This window comes from Parasteatoda tepidariorum, chromosome 10 (genome assembly GCF_982258835.1).
Source record: "Parasteatoda tepidariorum strain Cologne lab strain chromosome 10, Ptep-v5.0, whole genome shotgun sequence".
Classification (NCBI taxonomy): domain Eukaryota; kingdom Metazoa; phylum Arthropoda; class Arachnida; order Araneae; family Theridiidae; genus Parasteatoda; species Parasteatoda tepidariorum.
The window spans coordinates 95,328,505-95,355,060 of NC_141764.1; the positions used below are offsets into that span (position 1 = coordinate 95,328,505).

A 26,556-nucleotide genomic window follows, 5' to 3' on the forward strand; every position below is an offset into this window, starting at 1 on the left:
TTTTTTTAATTTTAATGAAAGTTAACTTAATACAATTGTTATTTTTAGCTATTTTATTGCATGCATTGCTTAAAAAGTTGCCAGACATGTGCTTCAACATCTATTAATATTTAAAGTCTGTTTTCATTGCAATATAAACCAAAAGAAACATTTAGAGACTTTAAAATTTGAACTTAGAAGAGACATGTTATTCCTACATTTCATAAACATTAACCAGAGAAATTTGTCTGTTATTGAATTTCGTCAAATTTAATTTTTTCTGAAAAGGTCTACAGAAATAACTTTTAACATTTCTTCATAACTGTTTATTTTTTTATATTATTTAAAAAATAATTTTTTTGTTATTAGGAAGAACCAAACTACTAATTGGAAACTTTATTTTAATAAAAAAATGAATTTAAAAATTTATATGATAATTATAAAAGACTAAATGTGAAAATTCCTAACAATAGTTTATAGATTGAATGATTTAAATTTTATCTATATAAACTGAATTATTTTTATGGAAAGCAATGAAAAAATTCCAAAATCTCAACAGAAAAATTAATTATAGTCTTAGTTTAAATTTTTAAAAATATTTAATAAAGCTTGAATAATAATAGAACTCGTATTTTAACAATTTACTTACATATGTTTTTTTTTTTTTTTCATTTTAATTTGGTTGTTTCTATTTTCAATAAAGATTAATTACGTAATTCTATAAATTCTTTCTTACTTTAATTTTTTTTTTAAATACTTTTAAACCAAAGTACCATCAAAATATATTTCATCAAGTTAAAATTTCTTTTTCTTCAACGCTGCTATCTAATAGCATCTTATAACACTAAAGGTTAGTATACTGTGTCAATTAACAAAATGTAGGATTATTTCAACTTCATTAAATTTATTTTGAGTATTTCAATTCAAACTATGTTAGAGGAAGAAAAAAAATTACCTATACAACACTGTGAATGGAGTATGTCTAGTCAACATATCCTAATTGAAAAGTGCCAAGATTAGAGATTCTTGCTACTAGTTGCTTCTTTGAAAGACTAGACACTTTGAAATCATTAACGTTGAGTCTGATATAAGACATCATGCAGAAAATAACAAAATAGTTGACCCTACAAAAATGCTTTTTAAAACAATTTTGGTGAATTGCTTAAGTGATAAATAAAAAATACTGAAAACTATATATATATAATGCAATATCAAGCTGCAATGTCTTAAGAATAGCACTTTAACTTAAAGAAAAAAATTTATTCACTTTTTTTTCACCTAATAGCTTCCTCCCAAGTTTGCAATTGTCGCATTGCGTTTTTCTTTTAAAGGAAAAAAAAAAGAAAAAACTTTTTACTTTCTAACGCCTTAGTACCAAGAAAGAGTTGAAGCAGGGCCTGGGGCAAAAGCAAAAACTTCTTTGGGTCCCCCCTCTGCTTCAGTAATGAAGAACCGAACTTAATGGAAGTATTTAAATTTTTCACCTCATGATAGATAATGTATGTAAATGTATTACAATTTTCGCATTGATAAATTATATCCCCATTTTTCTCATTTATTCCTTTTTTATAAAAACATTCTTGTGTGAACTATTTTTGATCATTTTAACTCCTTCCAATTTCTGCGTTCATATAAAATCTTCATTATCTTCAGTTCTAATTATTGCAAAAACAGAATAACAAACTGAAAATTTAAAAGTATACCTTAACTAAAATAGTTATTTTATTTTATAATGTAATAGTAATTGTTTCTTATATCAATATTATTTCATATAAAATTCGGTTTTCATATCAAATTTGCACTGATATTTTCAATAACTTTATTCAGAATTGTATCCAAAGTTATTTTGAAAAGAACTTTGAAATCAATTTCTGTAAAGACTTACTACGAATATGTTGTCGCGAGCGACTGCCATGACATCTGTTACAAATGGTCCTGTCATTTCTTCCACACTAGCTAATAAATATAATTAGTTTAATCTTTTAATCTATATTTGTCATGGCTAAGTTAAGCTAATCATGTTGAGGTAACTCAACGTTTAAAAGTGGATTGGCAACCTATTTCCATACATAATAATTTGTTTTTTTAAATACGAAAATTAGCTTAACGTCATTGAAACCATAAACTGCTCTCGATTCATCCAAGCTTCAACTTTTCTTTATTTTATTTTATTTTTCGTCGAATCTTTCAGCATTATAAGTTAAAACCTAAAACATTTTTTTGTCTTTTTATTTTATTATTATTATTATATATAGCTCTTTAATGTTATGCTGTATTACCCATCGTTTATACAGTGCTTTAAAAAAAAATACAATACTTCTATCCTGTAGCATCAGCAGTTATATTTCATCAAAAGAAAAAATACAAATGTACCACAAAAAGATTCTGTTTTTAGTTAATATTTATTACTGTTTTACTTATGATACTAAAAACCCCTGTGATAGAATTTTTTCGGGCTTTCTACGACAAAACTCTCTAGTACTAATATCTTTCTGCAAGATACTTTTAATGATAACAAATATATATGTTACTATTTTAAAGTAAAAGAATTGCTGTGTTTCAATAAAACTATATAACTTTTAATGTAATATTTTTTATTTTAATAGATGAGCGATATTCTCGCATTTTGTTGGGAGAAAAACACATTATTTTCTTTTTCGCATTTTTGAAATCTTCATCACATCAAGAAAAAAAATCGTGAAAATTTTCACGATTTTTCAGATTACTTCTACGCTTAAGCGTAGAAGTAACTGCCGAAATAAAGATCGATCGACGACGGTGTTACTCAAATGCGTGTTTCGTTTCAAAATTCCGCTGTTGTAAATAATGTCGTATTAAAAAGTATCGGATTTAAAAAACTATGTCAAAATCAATAAATATAACTGCTAAAAAATCGATAATCATTGCGTTAAAAAGTAAATACTCAAACCCGTGATTCGAATTTCTCATATTGTCTGAAATATATTGGGACATTGAAGAATCATACGAAAATCAATACCAGTAACTGCCGAAAGTACAATCGGAAGTGGATTTACTATACTATCGGCTGAAATTGAGCTACTCAAAAAGTGATTATTTGAATGGGCGATTCAAATTTTACGTGTACTAACTGAGAGGAATTTTAAAAACCACGGGGCTTATGAGCATTAACTGCAGAAAAGTTTGAAGAAAAAAGATGAAATCTTTATATTAAAAGTTAATAAGTGCAATAAAATTGTATAAAAAAACATGTGAAAATTCGTAGCAATAATTATCGAAAAAAACGATTGGAACACCACATGGATTAGTGATGATATCGGAAAAAACCGAGTTTTTCAAGAGTGATTTCTTGAATCCGCGATTCAAACTTCACGTGCTATAAAAATATCGATAATTTTTTTCTTCAAAAAAATAAGAATATCAATTAACAACTAGGCTGTAAAAAAACATCGATATTCCAAAAATAATAATATTAAATAAATAAAAAAATATTCATAACAATAATTGTCGAAAAAAATGCAGCGCCCTCTATAAAAAAAAAGAGATCCTAATAATAGAGGCAGATCGAGTTTAGCCTTGGCTACATGAAATGAAACTAAGCACCCGGAAACGTATTGAAACAAAACCAAACCGTAAACAAAACCAAGATAAAAAAGGAATAAAGGTTGTAACCGGTATAGGAAGTTTTCTTTTACATGACAGGCACTTTCTGACTTTCCTTTCGCTGTGCTTCAAATTCATCAAAAATGTCTGAAAATAAAAATAGAGAATTTGATATTATAATTTTCGGTGCTACTGGATACACTGGCCGATATGTAATAGAAGAATTGGCTCATTCTTCTAAGTCAATTGACATTAAATGGGCTATTGCTGGCAGGAATAAGGAAAAATTAAAAGAATCATTGAATATTGTTCAAGAATATCTTGGACAAGGTAAAATATATAAAAAGTTTCTATATGCTTTTGTGTGAGATTCGTGTTTCTATTAAAATTTTAATTCTAAAAATATTGTGAAGAATTTATTTATAAGTTTTAAATTTGTTTTAATAATAGAGAATGATTCTTTACGTTATCAAATTGCTGTATGCTTTTTGTAATGTTAATTCCTAAATAACCTCACTTAAACCTAAAAAAGTAAAATATCTACCAAAGCTCGTTTTACTGTGACTTTTTTTTATTTATCAATTTTCACTTTACTTGAATTTAAAATTTGTTTAAACTGGTTTAGAAAATTTATTTGTACTTTATACTTGAAAGTAATAGCTTTTGAGCGTCATGCTTGAAAATAAAACACATTGAAGGTAAAGGTTAAAAGCATTTAATAATATTCAAGTAATTTCTTGAAAAACATTTAAACTCATCTTTGAATTACTTGAATGCATATAAAGACATATATAATACTTAAATTCTATTTTTCAGAGGTTAATACTTTAAAATGCAGATTTTTAAAAATTGTTAAACAAATTATTATTGAAAAAATGAGCTACAAATTTGTGAACTATTAAAACTTGCACATATTAGTTAGTGTATACAAGCTTTATATGGTAAAAAAGAATTTCATCAATTTTATTCTTTTTAGAGATTGACATTAGCAAGACTCCTATTATTGAGGCTAATGTTAAGAGTGGAACATCTTTATCAAATATGTGCAAAAGAGCTAAGTTGATACTTAATTGTGTTGGACCTGTAAGTAGCCTTTTCCTACCTTAATTTGGAACTAACTAACCTAACTTTATTCTTATTTCTAATGAAAAATGAGAAAACTAATTTGAAAGAATACCCCAAAGAACAAAATGTCAAGATTTTCTTTCTTTCACTTGATTGCAGGCTTAACTGAAAGGAATTTACTCCATTTTTTTTCCTCTGTATCATTAAAATAAATTTAAACAACATAAAGTTTTTATGTATAATTTTTAAAGGACCTTTTATTTGCAAATTTTGTTGCTTATATGTTGGATTGAGCTGAATTTGTGCAATAATAATATTATATCTGAAATTCATTCCTTAAATTCTGTTACTTGGTGTATCATTATAGATACACCAAGTACATTATAGATACACCATTTCAAATTTGATAAAAAAGGTCAAATAAAAAGGTGAACACTTTTTTAATATGAACTGAAGAGGTTTTATGAATGAGTATATTAAAAAAAAATGTTAGTTTTACTAAAATGTTACTAGATTCATTTAAAATGTTACTAAATTCAAGTTCTTTATTCATACTGAAAGTTTTTATTTATTAATTTAATTTTAAAAAATATTATTGTTCAATGATGTCTTTTCATTAAACAAAACAACAGTAACACCTTTTTAATTTGTTTTATTTTATTAAATAAATGCATATGTGATTCATAATTCAGCAAACATTATATATGACCTCTATTTCAAATATTTAATTGCAAACTATTTGAAATTAGCTTTGCCTACAACCATTACTTTTTGAAACATTTCAATTTGTAGAAAGTAGGCAATTCATTGAAGAATTTAATAGTATATTTATACATACTTGTTTAATATCATTGAATTTATACTTGAATATGTAGATTTTAGTTTTTCTTTATATGACTTTGTTGTTATTTCTTTTAAATATTTTTACATCTAGCAACACATGTAAATTATGCATCAAATAATATATGTTTTGTGACTTATGTACTGAGAAATGTTTATGTTAGCCTAAGTATTCAAAATTTCTTAAGATATGTAATATATTTTATGCACATAATGTGCCTACATAATTTAAAAAAAAAAAAATGTGAAAGTATAACAGGAATAGTTTGTTTTCAGTTTTTGTATGTATAAAACTATTTTCTAATTATTTTTTTTTTAATTAATCCTTTTTTTTTTTTCCAGTACAAATTGTTTGGAGAACCTGTAATAAAAGCTTGTTTAGAAAATGGAACTCATCATGTTGATATTAGTGGAGAACTAAAGGTTTAGTCTTTTTTTTTTTTTTAATATTTATAATTTATTTAAAGTAAACATTGCCTTCATGTTTTGTTTACACCTTGACATATCCTTGAACCATAGAGCTTTTGTCCCTTTTCAACTCACAAATCCTAGTTTACTTGTTATCCATTGTTTGTGTAATCTAATTGTATTTGAGGCTTAATGCAAGACAAGTAATATCAGTATTCTAAAAAGTGGCTGCCAAATTTTTTTAATTTATTTAAAAATTATTGCAATAGCTGTTTTATGTTTATGTTATGGTACCAAAGTTGACCTAAGTTGTGAAAATAAGTTTTTAGCTGCTGAATGCACGTAGTTCTTTTCTCCATGCATTGATATTGGTTGTTCTTGTATGAAGTTACAGGTAATAATTATTATTGATAATTAATTTGATTATTGTTATCACTGAATTGCTGTTAAATACTCCTTTAGCAAAATACGAAATAGCAAAAATTTCAAAGTAACGACTATTTTCCGAATCCCAAATGCATTAAAAATTGAAATATTACGAAATAATAGATTATCTGATTTAACCAAGGTTAAATTAGGTTCAAATATTCTTTACACCTTGAAAATGATAAGTAAATGAGATAAATGATAAGGAATGATTTAAATGATAAAAGGAACTGTCGAAAGAAGATGAATCACTCAGAACAAAGCATCCTGAGAACCTGAATAGTATTTAAAAAAAACTAATGGGTTTTAAAAAAATAATAAAGGTTAAGAAGAGCAAAACTGAAATACTAAAGGAAAACACTCATTTAGTTTATTCTACAATTTCAGATTTTCTAGTTAGTGTACTAAGTTTTATTTTTTCCATGAAGAAGTGCAGTAATAGAATTTTATTTAAAGAAATAAAGCTTAATAAATAAAAATAAAGAACACTGCTTATAGAAAATAATAAAAATAAAAGAAAGGGAGAAATTTTACGTTAGTTGCTTATTAAAGATAAAATGAAAGGTTATAAGAAAGAAAAAAGCTAAAAGTAACTCAAAATAATTAGAGTAAGGAAGAAAAAAAAACTAAATTTTTGAAAGAAAAAGCTCATGAGAAAGAAACAGGAAAAAAAATTAATTCTATGTTTCATTTATTTAATAACTATTCTTTCTGATCTAATCTTTTTAATATTTAATATACTCTTATTATTATTTTCATTTTTCTGCAATGTCCCAGTCATTATATGGTAATGAGTTTCCTTTAAAGGAACTTTAAATAGGCTCAAATACAAACCGTCATAAAAGAAAAGACTAATATTTTTATCCCTTTTTTGTTTTATTTGCATTGAGAGATTTTATTTAAATAATTTTCTCTGCAAGCTCTTTCTTTTCTTTTCTTTTTTTTTTTTTTAATTTTTTTTTTAGTCATAATTTTTTTTCCTTCTTCCTTTCTTTTCTCTTTTTTATTTTATTTATTTATTTATTTTTTAACTTAGTATTAACTTTTGCTCCTTTTCTTTTTATACCACTAAGCAACTCCTTTTTAAGCACTCTCACTGTTATTCAAAATATATTTAAACTTGATTTGAATCAAATTCATTCAAATTAATTGTAGAAACTTTACAAATACAGGCAGAAAAGAAGAAAACAAATATTTTTTTAGTCATAATTTCTTTTTCCTTCCTTTCTTTTCTCTTTTTTATTTTATTTTATTTATTTTTTAACTTAGTATTAACTTTTGCTCCTTTTCTTTTTATACCACCAAGCAACTCCTTTTTAAACACTCTCACTGTTATTCAAAATATATTTAAACTTGATTTGAATCAAATTAATTGTAGAAACTTTACAAATACAGTTAGGAAAGAAAAAGAAAAAAATATATTTTTCTGAATCCTCAAATTTATGTAAGCTTTACATGTAAGCTTTTATTTTTAATCTTTCAAAATGAAAATGATGAAAAAATTTTTTTTCTTCTCTAGAGAAATTATTTACTGTAAGCAGATGAGAAACTTTTCTGGATTGTCCTAAAAGTTTTAAAATTTCACATTAAAAAATACATAATCTGCTAAAATATATATCATGTTAACTTTAACTTTATCAAAAGAGTTAACTCCATTTTGAGTTATAGAAATATATATGTTTTCCAAAAACGCCAACTAATTTTTTTGTTTTAAAGATTTTTAATTTTTTTAACATTTACTAAAAGTTCCAATTAAATAACTTACCAAAAATCCAGTTTTTACTTTTAAGGGAAACCATTTTGATTTTCAAACATTCTAATTGTTTTTCTGTTAATATTTCTGCACATTATTTTTTTCCAAACTTCTAAGAAGTTCAGTTATTTAGCTTTCTAGCTGGTTGAATTCCAAATAGGTAGGTTATTTTTAGGTAAAATTATTTTTTTAATTGCATAATGCTTTTTTTTTTCCTTTTATCAATATAAAGAAAATATTTTTAGTGGCAATATTTAAAAACTTGAAAAAATATCTTTTCAACAAAACAAATCAATATGTTTTTGTATTAAAAGGAGCAATTTCTTTCTTCCTAAAAATAATGGGAAAAATTCATGTACTGATACCAAACTGAGCAAAATAAGAAAGAAAAAAAAAAAACTTTCAAGTGTTGACTTCAAACTTATTTCAAGATACAACCAGTTTACTTTCCTAGACAGAAACTCTGCTTTGTCTCATGTTATTCTATGGTGATCTCTAAGAAAGGAAACTTTTCTACAAATTTGTTCTATCAGAAAATCAGTTCAAGTGGAACAGGTATCACCATCCAGTGGAAAAAAATATAAAAATTTAAGCAAAACATATAAGGCATTTGATAAAAGATGGGACTATAAAAAATTATTTACTCAAACATTGCTCTTTTAGTATATGAAAAGACTTCTAGAGATCATGGTCAAATTGCTGATTTACATTTTCGAATGATTGTTGGAGGCAAAAAACACTATTCTGTGCTTTGATTCCAATTTGAAGGTTATAAGAACTACATTAAAAACCAAGAGCGTTGATGCTCTTCAAAAACTAACATTGTTAACTCATACATTTAATGCTTGTTTGAAAAATATATATTTTTATGGAATATTATGTTTGTTCAATGCGTAGAAATTAAGTTGCTTGAAACTAATAAGATTTCTTTTTAACTTGTTGAACTCGTATGAACTTATAAAGGAACTTATAAGAAATTTTTTTATAGTTTTTAGAAGGAACTCAGATCAAGTATTTTGATGTTGCACGTGAGAAAAATGTTTATATTGTTGAAGCTTGTGGATTTGACAGCATCCCTGGGGACTATGGACTGACTCTTTTGAAAAAACATTTTCCCGGTAAGATAAAAAGCCTTTTTTTAATTTTGCAATTCTGTAAAATATTTATTCTTCAATCGATTAAATAATTTTAATGACAGTTTAAAATCTATGGTTTACTTTTTGTTGTAACTTTGAATGACTTATTAAATAAAAAGTAATTATGTAAGAAATTCTTTTGATAATTTTGCTTTAGAGGTCCACAAACTCCTGAATATATAATAGCTCTCAAATTATTCTCTCCTTTCAATTTTATTTATATAATTGACTCTGAATTATACTGAGTATAACATGATCCAGTAAATGCTGATGAGTCAAAAATGTCACTTGTATATGTCTCTAACATTTATAAATTTGATGTTTCTTAATAGCATTTTGTCATAGTAAACAATAAAAATAAATAAAATAGACCAAAATAAAATTACCAAAAATATAAGAGAAAAAAAAACTTCTATATTATATGGTCAAAATATTGCAAAATTGAAATGCATTGCAGAAATTACTGTGGATCAGATTCTTGTGCAGTTTCACATAGATAAAATGTTATAATACAAACATTTGTATTATGAACAAGTTACTAATATTTTTCTAAAATTGTATTTATTGTTTTACTCACATGGATGCAAGGTTAAGCCATTTTTTGCAAATTATAATAGAAAGATGTGATAATTAATGCCATTTTCAGTTTTTAACATAATGTTTTAATCTGTTTCAGGTGATTTGAACTCTGTTGAATATTATATCAGCGTTGGAGTAGGGCCTGAAGTAAAAATTTTTTTTATATATTTTTATTATGGAAATTAATTACATATTGTTCAAAAAATATTTATGCTGTTATTTTATAATGATTAATTTATAATGTAATATTTTAATTTCAAACCAACTATCTATCTTATACATAGTATCACAAAATAGCATATTCCCTTTTTTATGACCTATATAAAAGAAAAATTTTGTTTGTAATTCAGTTATTGAAGAATAATTTTTCATCACTTATTGTCAGTATCAACCTTACGAATACACTAGTTTTTTTTATTTATTTTTAAAATATTGTATTATAACATGGTTTGAAACTTTAAAGATTGTGTGACAAAATATATGCCATTTAAAGATTACTATAATGCAGGGTTGGGTTTTTGACGTCAAAAAGTGGTTTTTGACATGACAAGGGTATAATACTGGTTTAAACCGTCAAAAACTGAAGTTTGCCAAGAAAATATATAAACTTCAAAACTACCAACAGTTGCCATGCATTATATTGCAATTTAATTATACTATAGGTAATCAGCAGGTTTTAAAATATTTTTTTAATTAAAATTAAGGTAAAATAACAGATTTAAGATCTTAAAAATTTATATTCAAATGCATGTGCAGAAAAATTTTGCGCAAAAATTGTTTAAATATTTATATTTTGAAAAAAAAAAAATTTTTTTTTGTTGATATTTAAGAAAATTGAAAGTTTATTACTATGCATTTTTGACATATAAGGAACATATACCTAATATTTATAAGGAACTTACAAGTTATATTGTATAAATACAAACTTGATACAAGTGTATAAAAATTTTTTTTTAATGTTATACCGAATATCTTTATTATCCAATATGTTAATTTGAAAGTAGTTATATTTATGAATAATGATAAATATAATTCATATTGTTTATTATATTTATTTATAATTATTATACTTATCATTTTAAAACAATTTTTATCTCTTAATTTTTTTTTCTCCACTTGTATTAAGAATACAAATAATGTATATCTTGAAAGCAGGAAGTAATTATTCAACAGCTGAATATTTAGATATTCAACAAAACTATATAGTACAGCAAAATGAAATTCACAAGTACAGTAGGGAACCGATTATCCGGAACAATCGGGACCATCGCTATTCTGGATAACTGATTTTTCCGGTTTTCTGAATCGCTACAAAAAGCCGTTTTTTTTTATTGTTAAACCCAACTAAAAAAAAAAATTTGGGAATAATCTTAGAAAGAAGAAAAAACGATGAAGTAATACACTAATGATTATTTCCAAAATAATGGAAAGGTAAAAATCTTTCAAAAAAGATAAAAAAATCCTAAAATCTTAGGAGGAAAAAAAATAATTTTTTTTTAAAAATGGCGGGAAAATTCATCGAATTTCGTTCCGGTTTTCTGATTTCCGGATAACGGGTTCTGTACTGTATTTGGATAAACTAAATTTTCAGCATAGTAAATGAATAGGCTGAATATACTGTAAATCGACACTAACTACTCTGTGTATTTAACAGAAAGCACTTAAATTTGTGTTGTCTTATGTTAACAAAAGATGTGAGTTTTCAAAGATACAAGATTTTGGTTACTATTCAAAATTTTAAATTTATTTTTTCTAGAACCTATTTAGAAACACTATCCTTTATAAAAAATATATAAATTTATGTATTAATTAAATTTCATATATGAATATAGGTTTTTGACATTTTTGATGTGACGGTTTAAACCGTCAAAAACTGTCACATGTCAAAAACCTGCCAACCCTGCTATAATGTATGCTTTTTCTTCTTTTTTTTTCCAAATAAAAATTTGAAAGGTGCAATTAAAATATTAAATCATTCTTTATTGAATAGTTTCCCTTGTTCTTAAGCTTTTTTTTTTTTTTTTTTTTTTTTTTTTTTTTTTTGCTACCATTTCATCAAAGGCTATAAAAAAAAAAGTGCAGTGTACATGGCAGTAATTTAACAAAAATAAATAAATGTTTTTATTCATAATTACTTTTTAGCAATAATTAGCCGCGATACACTTACTGTCATATATAGTTCTATTTAATTTCAGTTGTATTCTGAATTATTAAGTACTGAATAATATATATTTCCAACCACTTTAATAAATTTTAACATATACCTACTCACTTTTCAAGTTAGATTGGATTCGCTTACATACCCCCATTGTAGATTTCAATACAATAAAATTTCCAGTAAAATTTTTTTGATAATGTAACTCTTTATTAGTATTAGTAGTAGTAATTTTATTTTATAAAAAAATAATGTTTCTTAGGGTCGATCTACAAACATTGGAACGTTTCTCTCGGCTATTTACTCATTTTGGGATACTATATTTGTTAAAAAAGCTGATAGTGCTCTGAAAGAAAAGCTGTTTAAGGAAGATCTACCATCACCAAAATATCCATTGCCCTGGAGGTACAGAATTTTAGTTCATTAGCTATGTATTAATTTAAACTGCTATTTATTACTTTGAGTCACATATAAATTCTGCATTGAAAGTAAGTTAAAGAAAATTTAAATTGAGAAAATAAAGAAACCTCACAAATTATGGTTTAAAAACATTTATTTTTCAAAATAAAATCAAATTTCAGAAAACCATATTTGATTTGATTTAGCTTAAATACAAATTTTATTAAGAGTCATAACACAAAAAAATGACATAATTTTATTTGAGTGAGTGATATTACTTATACTTATTATTGATATAGATTATTGATATTGATAATAATGATTAATTATTATTGATATGGGGGGTTATTACTCAATGTTTATATTTTAGATCTTTTAGAACTACTTTCAAATGCAGTGAAACTTGTTAAGTGTAGTAAACTTTTTAAATTTTGTGTATTTTCAAAAGAGGACAATTTAATTTTTCGCAGAAAAAATAAATAAAACAAAAATAGAACTTTAAGAAAATTTATTGTGTTTTGTTTTAAAGGAATCTGTAAGTTCTAAACTAAGTTTACCATTTGTCAATGTAAATACAAAGGTTGTTAGAAAAACTTTTAGATTATGATACTTTATCATAAGCTGAAACAAAGTGGTTATTAAAAAGATAAAAACAAAGATCACAGTTTCTATATTGTTAGAATCCTTTTTTCATCTTAGCAAATTTTTTTATTATTGAGTATTTGTTTTGAGTTATACATATTTCACCTCATTTATTTTTATATTAAATTCAAAAATCAATGTGCTTATTAAAACCTTATTTTAGAATTGCAAACATATTTCGTACACTTTTTTTTATGTTATAATCATAAACTTTAAATGAAAAAAATTAGTCTAATTTTACTTAAGTTATAAAACAATTCTACATACTGTATTAATAGAAGTTAGGATGTTAAATTTATTTTATATTCTTATTTATCATAATAAACTCTTTGTTAATCAATATACCTATTAAAACCTTTTTGAGTATTGTAAACATATTTCACGCATGATTTTTTATACTAAAATCATAAACTTTAAACAAAAAATTAATCTCACTTTAATTAAAAAAAAGTCCTGCACATTGTGTTGACAGCAGTTGTGATGTTAAATTCATTTTAAAAACTTTTTTATGGTGATAAATTCTTTCAAAAGATAAAAGATTCTTATACAACTATTTCAAAAGATAAAAGATTCTTATACAACTATTTCAAAAGAATAAGAATAAAAAGATTTGGGAATTTTTGCTGCTATTGTTACTTTATTAATGCAAATTTTAAGATGCTACTTTTAAGGTTTTAATTACTTAAATTTCTATTCCTTAAGCTTAATCTAATAAATTATTGGAAAAATTTGCTTTTAAATTATTAGTAAAGTATTTCACTTTCATATCTTTGTAAAAGGAAGTTTTCTTAGTTTAATTTAATATTTGTTTTTCTTTCCAGATTACCTCCACTTTCTTATATTTCTGAAGAGAAAGGATGGGGTCTTTGGTTTCTGGGTCCAGATGAGCGAATCATTTTAAGAAGTCAGTTGTTTCGCCATAATTACTTAAAAGAACGACCAGTAAGTTAATGGGTTTTTTTTATGGAAATGAAAAGACATAATTATATTCTATGAGCAAGGATTACAAAAAAGATTGCATTATTGCCATTTCTAGCAAAATTTTTAAGTAGGGTAGCTCAGGACACAAAAGGATTATTGCCTCTCAATAAAGTGATCCAGGTTTGAATCTAATATTGATCTCAGCATAAACTAAAAACAAATATCTTGAATGATAGATGGATCATGTGTTAGATTCAGTCCCTGTCAGCCTAACTGCTAGAGATATTTATGAGTTTCCTCTCAGGTTTTCATCGTCATAAAGTTCCCTTATCTCCTAAATTAGGTGGTGGTAATAACTTTATACAGGGTGATTCTAAAAAGATGGTCGAAATTTTAGGAAGTGATAGTACACACCCAAGCAAGCAATTTTTATCAAAAAATGCATGGTCAAAAACAAAACGCAAAGGTGCTGGCGCATTTGGAAAGTTGTTTGATGCAAACGTGGAAGCTCCATTCCTGTTGCGAGTTATTGCGCTGCGTTACTTGTTGCCAAGCTTTCAGCCGCTGCAGGGAAAATTCGTGATATGCCTGGTGTGTTTCAGAATGTTCGCCTATCTTTTCTTCGCCATTGTACTGCGTGCATAGCCACTGCCGGCCACTGTTTTGAACACTTATTGTAATCACATGCCATTAAATTTGCTTTTATAACTTAATTTCATCGTTCTTAATTAACAAAATGTTTAACAAAATGTTTCTTCAAAATATATAAATGAAAAGAAAAGGAATAACATAAAAAAATTAATTGAAGCTTTTTATGTTATATATATATACGCACACTTGAGTATTTAGATTTTTCTCCATTAATATTTTCATTTACTTTATATTTCTATGCAAAACTCAATTTTTGATATTTTAATTAAAATATATCTAGTTTTTTTTTGTTTTCTATATGATGTTTTTTCCTTTTTTAAAAATTTTTTTATTTTTTTTCCTTCAGATCTTGTCTCATGGTTATGTGAAGTTATCTTCATTTTTTACTGGATTGCTACTCATAATGTTTGCTGGATTTTTTGGATTCATGACATCCTTTTCTTTTGGTCGATATCTACTGGCAAAGGTTGGTTGTACTGCAAAAAAAAAATATTGTAGTGTTAAGAAGAAATTGACTTAGTTTTAATAAAAAAATTTTTTATCAAATTATTGTATCATTACTGAGTGTTGACGGTTTTTAAATCTATTGAATCTTTAATTTGATTACTTTAGCATGTTTAAATTATAATGTGCGCATCCAATGTAAATTTTTGCAATTCAGTTGCTAATAATTAACTTACCACTTGGAAAGAAGGCAGAATTTATTCACTACTTTTTTGTGCTTTCTGCTGCATGTGGTACAGTTAAATTGTGCGTAAAACCGACACAAAGAACTGTAATAATTAATGACCTTACATAAAAATATCATTTTAAATTTGCAGCATTAGTACTTTTCATTTAAGTAGAAAAAAACTGTTATTTTTTTTCTTTTTTACATGAATGCAATTGACCTTAAATACAGTATTTTGATAAGATCTTTAATATTTGTCATCTGTATATTTTTAGAAGTTATTTTTTTACTGCTGTCACCACTCAAAATCTATTTTCAAAGCAAAGTTCTTGAAAAATAAAGTAATTTCAATTAATTAAATGGTTTTAATTATTTTACTTAAATTATTGATACCTTGTAGCTAATATTTCCTATTCAGTTCATTTCAACATCATGCCATTCAATTCCCATATTGATATCAAAAATGGCTTGTTGACTGTTCTGTATCTGATTTACCAATTTTTTTACTTTACAAAATTTGTTTGTTTCCTGACAGACAATTAAATGTTATGGAGTCTGACAGCGATAAAATATTTTGAATAAATTGATCTTTAGTAACTTGAGTTTTATTTTTACTCCAAATAGATTTTCATTGAAAAAAAAAATACTCTACTAAAAAAATACTGTGCTAAAATTTTAAAGTGTTTTTATTTTTATCTTATAACTGTCTTCCAAAAAATTGATTGTTTGTTATTCCATTATTTAAGTATTTTTATTATTATTTATTATAGTACCCATCATTTTTAACTGCTGGTGTATTTTCAAGTACTGGGCCAACTCGAAAGCAAGTATGTTGAAAATAATTTATTTCCCATTTTTAGGCTAATTATCATTTTCTAATAATATTTTACTGATATTTATAAAACTTACATCAGAGCAGCAAGTTTTTTCCTTACTATTAACATTTTAATGACTAATATTTAGACTATCCGTTACGAATAATAGCTAATTTATCACTTTAGCCCTACTTTCAAATCCAAATGTAAATTTTTTTGAAACTCTTAAAAGGATACTTGATGTTAGTTAACTGTGAAAGCGAATATATGTGCTGTCTAATTTTCCATGTATTTTATTTTTTAGCGAAAATAAAACATTATACACGAAATTGCAAATATTCGATAATTTAGTAGCATTTTTTAAATTAAATTTTCACTGTTGAGAAATTGAAGGTTAAAAGAACAAATTCATAACAAATGGTATAGAAAAACAAACTGGCTCATGTAAACATAAAAATGTTTTAAAGTACTAATTTTAAGAATAATTTTTAAAAAAGAAATCTAAATTTATGAAGAAAAGAAAACCTAAAGATTTTAAATAAATTAAATGTTCCTTTTAGGTAATGGAAGGAAGCACTACGTTTACATTATATGGCCTAGGATGGAAAGAAAAACTATCAGATCCCACAGACCAGCACACCACTAAACCTGACACCAGAATAAAACTCACCATTAAAGGGCCAGGTTATTATATATATATATATATTTTATTCTTAATATGTTTCTTTGGTTAATCATGATCAGTTGCTTGCTTAAAAATAAAAATTAACTATTTGCATATGTATAAAAAATCAAGTTATCCCGCAATAGCCAGTGGTTGGCTAAAGAGATCGTGAAGGTTGACTCCATAATTTGAATACCAATATTATGAGTAGTGGTGTATTATGCACTGGCCACTTTTGATAGATGGATTACTTTGTAGATAATTTTATAACCATATAATGACTGAAACTTATGTTGTTTCAAACAATCACTAAGAATAAAGCTCCTGCCTTTTACTTGACAGCTTAATGTTTTGAGAAACAGTTTCTCTTCCCACCAAACTCATCTATTGTATGGGTGGAGGGGGGGGGATTCTAAACATGTTTTTAATTGTTTTCATTTAATTTTTACAAATAAACTGATGAGAGATGTTTACTCTATTACAGTATCGTAAGATACATTTAAAATAAAAGTCTGTCCTTCAGTCAGAATTTGAGATATAAAGCATCCGGTATTTTAGATTCTCTATTACTTTTTTCTCTCAAAATTATCCCAATACAATTTTGCAATCAACAGTTTTTTAAAGATATTTAATTAGTAAACAGTTATTAGTTTTAAGATTTTTTAAAAGTATTTTTGTTTTTATAAAATTAATATTAAAGGAAATTTATAGCATCATCCAAATCACTTTTCATTATTAGTTTAAACTGCAGTAAGATTAGATTTTAAAAGATTTGAAAAGTATGAAACTTGTCGCTTTAAATTACTTATGCAAAACCATAAATCACATCATTTTATTGCTTTTAAGTTTTGAGGAAAAATTCATAAAAGGTCTAAAATTTATCAAACGCTATTTCTCAAACTAATTAAGTTACCCCTTTATTTCCTATCTCTTTTGAAAGTTATTGTGCTCTTTTATATTACCATATAATCAATAGTTTGTTAAATCATCATCAATGACTCGACAGGCCAGGGTGAGCCTTGGCCTTCTCAAGAAGTTTTTTCAGGCCAACCTTTTTTTTCATAGTGTTTTCCAATTTTTAGTTTTTAGGATCAAAAGATCTTTCTCTAGGCCATCTATCCGTCTCAAATTTGGCCAGACTCTTTTTCGTGTGCCAACTGGTCTGGCATTGAAAACTCTTTTTGTAGTATGGTCTTCGTCCATTCTGATAACGTGGCCTGCTCATTTTATTCTTCGCCTTTTCATAAAGTTAATAATGTCAGGTTCATTAAATGAGTGACAAAGCTCTAGATTTGATCTTCTAAACCACTCACCATTTTTCTAAATTCCTCCAAAAATACTTCTCAAGACCTTTCTCTCAAATGTACCCAACATAGCCTCATCCGTACAAGAAGAGATCCAGGTTTCACAAGCATATGTTAAAATTGATCTTATAAGAGATTTATATAAAACTTTAGTTTTTCTATGAATTGCATTAGACTTTATGTATTTTCGAATTCCATTAAAACAGTTATTGGCTATAGTAATTCTTCTTTGTATTTCCATTGTGGTATAATTTGTTAAATATAAAATAAAAATAGCAGAAAATGCAAATTAGATATTGAACTTAGAATTCAAGATAGGCCTCTTAAACCACTGTAATAACATCCATTAACCCTTTCGAGCCGACTGTCACATATATGTGCCAGCTCACTTCCCGACCGACACACCCGCTTGTCAGAGAGTTTTCTCGTTCACCCCTGACCGTCACTTATTTGTGCCAGCGTTTCGGAACGTTTTAAAAAATGAAATTTCTTCCAAAAGATGGCATTGTATGTCCATATGGTTTCAGATACATGTAGATTTGACCTTCTACTCAAGATGAAAGTACAGTCACATGGTTTTTAGGGGAAGGAGTGGAGGGGGGGGGGATGTTTTATGAGGGCTCTTTAAATTAGCACGTGATATTTATTTACAGTAAGTAAGGGAGTTTTTTTTTCTCTCGCTACTTTCGATTTTCGGATTAGCTTTTAGTGGATAATTAAATCTTGTAGGCTTGAATTTTTTTTCTTTTTACCGTTAGAATGTCGAAGCGTCGAAAAATTTTGACTAAGCTGGAAATAGAGGAAATTATGCAAAATATTTCAGATATTGATTCTGAAACAGATTCGGATAGTAGTGATAGTGACACTATAATGAAAATAAAATGTGTAAAATATACATTTAAACAAGAAATAACTTAAGTAAATCAAGTATCCATAGAAATATATATAAAGCACATGTCACTTAAATACTCTACAGAACAATATTAAACAAAGCGCTGATATTTCGGTAATTTCATGGAATTAGGCTTAACATCGAAAAACCCTCCAGCCCTGGGGAGACACACGCTAGAGAGACTGCCGGCCTCAGTGGTAAGCGCGCTTTCGCGCTTTGCGTCGCGAAAGGGTTAATAAAAGAATAAAAATGCAAACATCTTTCTTCATTTTTTGTTATTTAAAAATTTTATTTTTAAATGCACTTATACTTTATTTTTTAAGGTTTAAAATAAATTAAAAAAAAGGTAAAATAACATTTTTTTTCTATTTCTCTATTTTTTGCTTTGCAAATTTTCTTTTACGGTGAATTTCTATCGCTGTCATCGAATCAGCTTTAAAAGTTAATAATAAGTACAAAGATAAAACTTTTAAATGCTAAAATTCTAGAAAGATATTCAGCAAAAAAACCAAAACTTAACTTGATTGTGTTTTGTTATTGAAATTTTTATGCTTTTTTTTAATTTTTATTTTTATTAATACTTAAAAATATGATTTTAAAAACTAACAGTTGCATCATACACATGAATATTTAATTATCATTTGATGATTCAGAAATAATTATCATTTGATGATTCAGAAATAATTATCATTTAATGATTCAGAAATAATTATCAGTTAATGATTCAAGAATAATTAATTATCATTTGATGATTCATGAATAATGCTCATTATCATTGGGGAATAATTTAATCATGCATTCAGTAATGAGGTTCTACTCTTTTTATTAAATCTTAATAATCTAGCTTTTAAGTGGTTTTTTTCCCCCATCAACTTTGCTGAATAGTGTTAATGTTCATCATTGCCACCCGTGTCACAAAATTTAAGCGACCCCTAGTTAAAAGGTATGCAGCAGACCTTACAAAATAGCTGTAATAAGACAGGGTTCCCACGGTCCTTGAGAGTCCTTGAAAGTCCTTGAATTTTTTTTGCTAAATTCAGGTCCTTGAAAATGCTTGAAAAACGTCTTAGGTCCTTGAAGAACTTGATAGGTCCTTGAGTTTGTCCAATACTGTCGGCGGCCCTTTTTATAAAACACCCGCGGATCTTTCTGTTTCGTTCCCGAGCTCTCTCACGTGGTTTTTAACGCCACCGTTTCTAACCCTGCCTAGCGTCTTGGTTTCTGCCAAGCGCGCGGAGCGCAGCAGACAATCAATGCGATCGGGGCGAGACTCCACTTCATCTTCTGTCGCATATGCTTAGATCTTCTTTTTTCTTATCGAAACTGGAATACTCTCGAATTTCGTAACAATATGTACCTTGTAGTTTTCAATAAATTTGCCGTTTTACCATCCGCACTTGTCCTTACGTTTGCGTCATTTCAAAACTTTATTGTAAAGCGTATTCGCAAAGGCATGGCTTCGTATTTGTGTTATGTAGTTTAGACTAGTTATGCCTGGGTAGTGCTATTTTAATCCCCAATGGATGGATAATCAAGCTTATAAAGAATGGATTTTATCGATGCCCGAAAAGAAGTTCAGAGCCAAGTGCCGATTATGCATGAAGGAGATCGATATCGCGAAAATGGAAGAATCTGCTCTGAAATCACACATCAAAGAAAGGTAAAACAAAAAAGCAGTCTCATGTCCTGAGTTCTCTTTTTCCAAAGAAATCAACATCTAATTCATCTGGTGTAAATACTCCTTCAACATCGTGTGCCCCATGTGAAACAGAAACTTTAGTGGCCGAGGTAACATTGTCTTCTTATCTGGTCGAAAGGAATGTGCTTGATGCTGAAATTCTCTGGAGTCTGAAGTGCATCACTAGTAATTATTCATGTAACTCCTGTGAATGGATTAGTAAATTGTTCTCCAAAATGTTTGCTGATAGCTGTATAGCGAGACAATTTTTTTGTAGTGCCACAAAGTGAGCCTATTTGGGCTGCTTTGGATTGGCACTATACTTCAAAGGGATTCTTATAAATGAGTTGAAGAATGTTGATTGCTACACTGTACTCTTTGATGAGACGTTAAATCAGTCTCTACAATCTAAGCAGATGGACATTATGGTAAGGAATTGATAATAAAGTTTGCACTAAGTATCTTACCTCCCAATTTATGGGTCATGGAACTGCAGAAAATATTTTGTCCTCTTTTTACAAATGCATGGATGATGGTTAAAAGCTCTCTAAAATACTTCAATTATCCATGGGTGGACCCTATGTCAATTGGAATTAAAAGAGAATTAAAAGAGTGTGAATTAAAAGAGAAATATTCCCACCAGGTCATATTCATTGGCAGTTGTGGATTACACATAACGAATAATGCTTTTAAACATGGTGAAAATGGGATATGTTCCTTCTAATTTTTATTTTCAGAAAGAATTGTTGCTGCATAACATTTAGAGAAGGTTGTGTAAATTATGGGTGAATAATTTCAGAAACGATGCTTAATAGAGGAGAAGAGGGGGTTATGGAATAGTCATGGAATATGGAATACCTAAGATTTAGCTCTGTCTTTCGTGCAGCCTTTACATGGAAATACACAGGATTAAAGGATTTCACCATTAACACCTCATTACCATTAGTTATAGATTGTGCTGAAAATGATTCTGTGAATTAATATGTAAAACCAGCAGGGTTGTTTTTAAAAAAATATAAATTTTAGTCCATAATACATATACTCTCTTCTCTCTATATAGGCAAAGCATTTAGGTTATTTGAAATTAATTATTGCCACAACAAGCATTGTTGCTTCTAGTAAAATAGAAGAGAATAATTTTTAAAATTGGTCTTAGATTAAGGTCCTTGAAAATTTTGTTGAGGTCCTTGAAAAGTCCTTGAATTTCAATCTCATCATAGAGTGGGAACCCTGTAAGAACTAATATCAACTAATAAATAACTATCATAAAATATTATATCAGATTTAGGAAAATATAAACTGAATTTATTTTCTTTTAAGTTTTCATTATCTGAATAAACATAAAAACTCTAAATTCAGTGGCATGACAGCCAAAGGAAGGTCAAGGCTGCTACGTCCATGCAAGTTTTCTTGACCTTGGGTTCTGGGATACTAGAGCAGATGCTCTGGGTGGGTGCTCAGCGGAATGTGGAACCCTCAGTATTTAGTACCAAGAATGCTCGGTACTCATTTTATCAACCCACTGAATTAAATAAACGTAATTCAGCCTTTTTATTAATTCTTTTGTCATAAAATTTTTTAAATTATCATGCATGAATTGCTACAGAACTATTATGTAGGACGTTTCAATGCATCCCATAAAAATGCTGAAAAAGCTCTAAAAATTATCTTCCTGTTCTCAATTTACTTTAATAAGTGCTTATATTTAATGTATTTTTTTTCAATAAATGTTTATTGCCTATTTAACAAAGAAAATTCTCCTTATTGTTTTTTTTTTTTAAATATTTTTTTCTTTCATTTAGAGCCTGGATATCCATTAACTGCTATGTGCATGGTACAAGCTGGTTTGACAATACTCCAAGAACAAGCTAAATTACCTTTAGAGTAAGTTAACACATCACTATAAGTTATTAATCTAGAGAACTGAGATGATAAAAAAAGAATATTTTATTATTGTTGTAAACTTAGCTTTATTTTAAATACATTTTATTAATGCTGCCAAAAACTATTTTCAAATTATGTTTTGAATCTATAATTACCTCACCTTAACTTATAAAAAAGAAAGAGATCTAATATTATTAATCTTTGTTTTAACAAGTAGTCATTATAAATAACATTTTCTGTAAGTGTTTGAAAAGCAGGGCTGACTGTGCTCCGGAAAAAATCCTGATTTCCGTAATAACAGTGATCCGGAAGTTTACGCAGATCGAAGGTCCAGGCGTTTCAAAAAGTTATTGATCACAGAAGTTTCCGGAAATCAAATTTCCAAAGGTGGAACTTAAAAACACAGTTTATTTTATTTGTAAGGGAGAGCCACAGAGATACTTTATAAGCTTATATTCATGATTAATATTCATTTTTTATCAGTAAATAGTTGTTATAATCATAAACTCAAGAAGGAAAGACATATTTGTAAAATTTTTAATATATTTTAAGTAAACTAAGAAATATAGAGAAAAAAGAAAAATCTATGTTTAATTTTTTAATTTAAACTTCTATTTTTAAACTCAAGAAATTTTCCGGAATTCTGACTTGGGCTCACATTTACCCCTGGAAAAGACAATGGTATGTCTTTCAAGCTTGTTATCATTCATCCTGATTTGAAAACTAAAAGCATTCATGCTGAATTAGTTCTGTTCGATTGTTCAGACTGTTTCAGTTCACCCTGGTTTTTCCAACCTAATCTAAAGCAGGCCTTTCTTTTTACACCAGTACTTTCCTAAATGTTCCTCTGAGTATTCCAAATTGCTTCGATCTACTTAGTTCTTTCCCACCTGCACCAAGACAGGCATTTTTTTTTCTCTGTCGGTCTGTTTATTAGCAATTGTTCACATTTCTCAGTGATTTAAGCTGTTTCAATCTTCTTTTATTTTACAAACCTATTCCAAAACTGGCCGTTTTTTCCACTCGCAATTTCCCAAATGTTCATATGCCTGTGAGTGTTCCAAACTACTTTGATCTATTTTGTTTTATCCCTCTTGTTTCAACACCAATTTTTTTCTTCTTCTGACATTTTAGCAGATGATCATATATTTTTCTTCTGTATACTTCTTTTTGTAATTACGAAAGAAACGCTGATTGGTTCTGCAAGGAAACAAGAGAGCTATCAAAAGATTGAGCTTATATTTGTAGTTCAACTTCATATTACATGTTTGGCACAATAAAATAATGTGCTCAATTGCGTGTGTTCATATGAGTTGAAATTAACCTAATTTCTGAAATGCAAATTCTACTGATGTTTTTAATTTTTTACACAATTTTGAAAATATAAAAGCCATGTTTAATTTCCCGTAAAATGTCTATTTTAAGTACTTATTGTGAGACAATGAAAGCTGTAATTGTTAAAAAGTATTAGTCGCAAGAAAAAGTAGAAAAATTTAATTCCTTTTTACACAAGAGTTACCTTTTACATAGGGCTAGTTTTTGCTTTAGTTACCAAATAATTGTTTCTTTTTTACATTTATGAAATTGTGGTTTTTTAGTAGAACATTGACTTTAGCTGAAATACTTACTTATGTTAGTCAATAACTGTACTTTGCTTTTATTTTTTAGAGGAGGTGTTCTCACTCCTGGTGTAGCATTTGCGGACACTTCTCTCAAACAAAGATTAGAAAAGCGTGGAATGACTTTTGAATTTAAAACTCTTAACTGAAACTTCTGATGAAAAGAATGAAGCTTATGAATACTGTGATTAATATGTTGTTATTACTAAGATTTAAAATTATTGCTTAACAAGTTAATTAACGCATGCTATGATATTTTTTTATGAAAGATTAAGCTTGGAAATGTCAATCGTAACTTTTAAAAACTAGATTTTTATGTTAAAATGTCGGGCATGTAAGTGTTCCTACTTATTATGCTACACAATGCTCTAATTGCCTAATATTATATATGTAGTATTTGAAGTATGCGTTTGTTATTAAGACGAAAATGAAGATGAAATTGCTCATCATCATTTTTAAATGCTTCTTATAATATTTTACTTCAGGTGGTAAATTTTTTTAATATTATAAGAGTGTTAAAAAAAATTTCCACAGTAAAATATATTATGTCATATTTATATTGTTTATCTGTCTGTTTGATAAAGCAAGAGCTTTTTTTCATAATTTTTTATGTTATATTGTCAATTTTATTATTTTTTTTTTATATCATATTGTTGTATCTTATTTTTATGTTACTTTTTATTAATTTTTATAAAATAGTATGAGTTTAAATAATGATCTTGTCTTAAAATTTTTTCTGTTTTTTTTTTTTTAGTTTAAAAATATTTGTTGTTTTTTATATGTTAGAGAGTAATATAATATATCCTGAAATGTGAGTGACTGATAACAAACGAGCAGTCTTACCATTATAAAACAACCTTAATTGTAATTGCACCAGTATGATGAATGTAAAAATATAATTTAATATTTTAAAATGTTTGGGTTACACATAAAAAAATTTTAAGAGTGTATTAAACATATTGATTAAGGCATTAGAGAATATGCTTTTTAATAATGCCTGGATTCTGTTTTTTAAAAATTGTTTTAGTAGTTTTTATTTTAAAATATTTCTAAAAAATATCATGTTTACTAATATATATATATTTATACTGTCCGATTTCTATTTCTGGATGTTTTTTCCCCTCTTTAATACTCTCTTACTCTAATACTTCTACTAATAATAAATGTTCTCTTATATTTGCACAGTTTTCAGAACTAATATTTATAAATTGTGTTTCTTGTTAACAATTATGAATTAATTATATTAAAACTTGGATTTGCGCAAAATATATTTTTGTAATGATTCAAATTGTGAATATCTAAAAGAAATAATATATTTAACCATAAAAAAAACTATTACTATATTTTATTATTTAAATAATATTATCTCAAATAAAATGTTTTTTGGAATACATATTTGTTTTGTTCTTGAAATCTTTTCTATTTAAAATTCTTGTGAAATCAACCATTTTCAATAGTTTTAAAATCTTAGTCTGTACTTTTAGTTTAAATGAATTGATTTTTATTCATTTTTAATCACTATCTCATTCATCATTTTTCATCACAAGAAATTTCATTATATACATTTTTATTTGTTAAACGAGCAAACAATCCTTTTAAATTGTTGAAATATGATTATAAAGCAATGCCTGTGAGTTTGCAAAATCACTGATCAGTGGAATTATCCTCTTATTGTCATTATATTTGAAAGAATGAAATATTTAATATCACGATATTGAAATGTTTTGATCATCAGGCTCACAATCATTAATTATCTGAATAAAAACTATTTGGTCATTCAATGAAAAAAGAGATAGTGCTTGTAGAGGCTGTTAATTGTGACAGCTAGGAAATCATGGAACAGCGGGATAGAGGGGTAGAAGGATCGAGTTTTAGGTCAAAGGCCGAAGGTAGGAACATCTAGCACAGTAGTTCCTGCAAGGAAGGATACTTGCGGATGAACATAACCGATGACCATGGCGAGGAGTGAACAGCCTGCTGTCTGATATTTAAGGAGTGGATATTTTGCCATCATGGTTGTTGCAGCCTCCGAGATCCCACCATACTTTGTTTTCCCCGGTGACCCCCACCTACTGGAGGCATTCAACAGTTTAAGCTTTTAATTGTTTTAATAACTACTTTTGAAATGTTTTTTACGAATAGCCTTTTTCTGGAGTTTGTTTATTGATGGATTGTTAACTTTTTCTATTAAAGAAGGATGTTTCAGTGCAATAGTGTTTTATTTGACATCTTCCAGTTATCACTGAATAATAATTGGTGACCCGGACTTGATATTGAGCCAGAGGCTCAGATATGCCCATGTTTTGCATCTGTTTTCAAGAAAAGTTACCCTTCTTGGACACTGCGTCTGTTTTTTAACTTTCTCTTGAATCACTTATTATTTTTCATTACTCTAAAGAAGATAATTTGAAATTTATTAGAAAACAAAAAAGTCGAGTGTGTTTGTGGGAGGAAGGAAGTTCTTTTTTGTAACAAAAATTAGAAGGACTAAGTT

At 27.2% G+C, this 26,556-nt stretch overlaps 1 protein-coding gene across 1 annotated transcript; it reads left to right on the forward strand.

The window, feature by feature from the left end:
• Window positions 1-3,530: 3,530 nt before the first annotated feature.
• Window positions 3,531-25,453, forward strand: LOC107455906 (saccharopine dehydrogenase-like oxidoreductase). The gene is made up of 12 exons (XM_043044341.3): window positions 3,531-3,891; window positions 4,538-4,644; window positions 5,809-5,889; window positions 9,042-9,171; window positions 9,866-9,915; window positions 12,186-12,328; window positions 13,786-13,906; window positions 14,883-15,002; window positions 15,977-16,033; window positions 16,582-16,705; window positions 22,362-22,443; window positions 24,112-25,453. Exons 1-12 carry the CDS (start codon window positions 3,705-3,707, stop codon window positions 24,209-24,211), a joined length of 1,302 nt encoding a protein of 433 aa, XP_042900275.2. The 5' UTR covers window positions 3,531-3,704; the 3' UTR covers window positions 24,212-25,453.
• The last annotated feature ends 1,103 nt before the right edge of the window (window positions 25,454-26,556 follow it).

Coding starts and splice junctions, on each gene's coding strand:
- LOC107455906 (XM_043044341.3), top strand. CDS start 3,705: ATGTCTGAAAATAAAAATAGAGAATTTGATATTATAATTTTCGGTGCT. Junction 5,890..9,041: donor ATATTAGTGGAGAACTAAAG/GTTTAGTCTTTT, acceptor ATTTTTTTATAG/TTTTTAGAAGGAACTCAGAT. Junction 15,003..15,976: donor GTCGATATCTACTGGCAAAG/GTTGGTTGTACT, acceptor TATTTATTATAG/TACCCATCATTTTTAACTGC.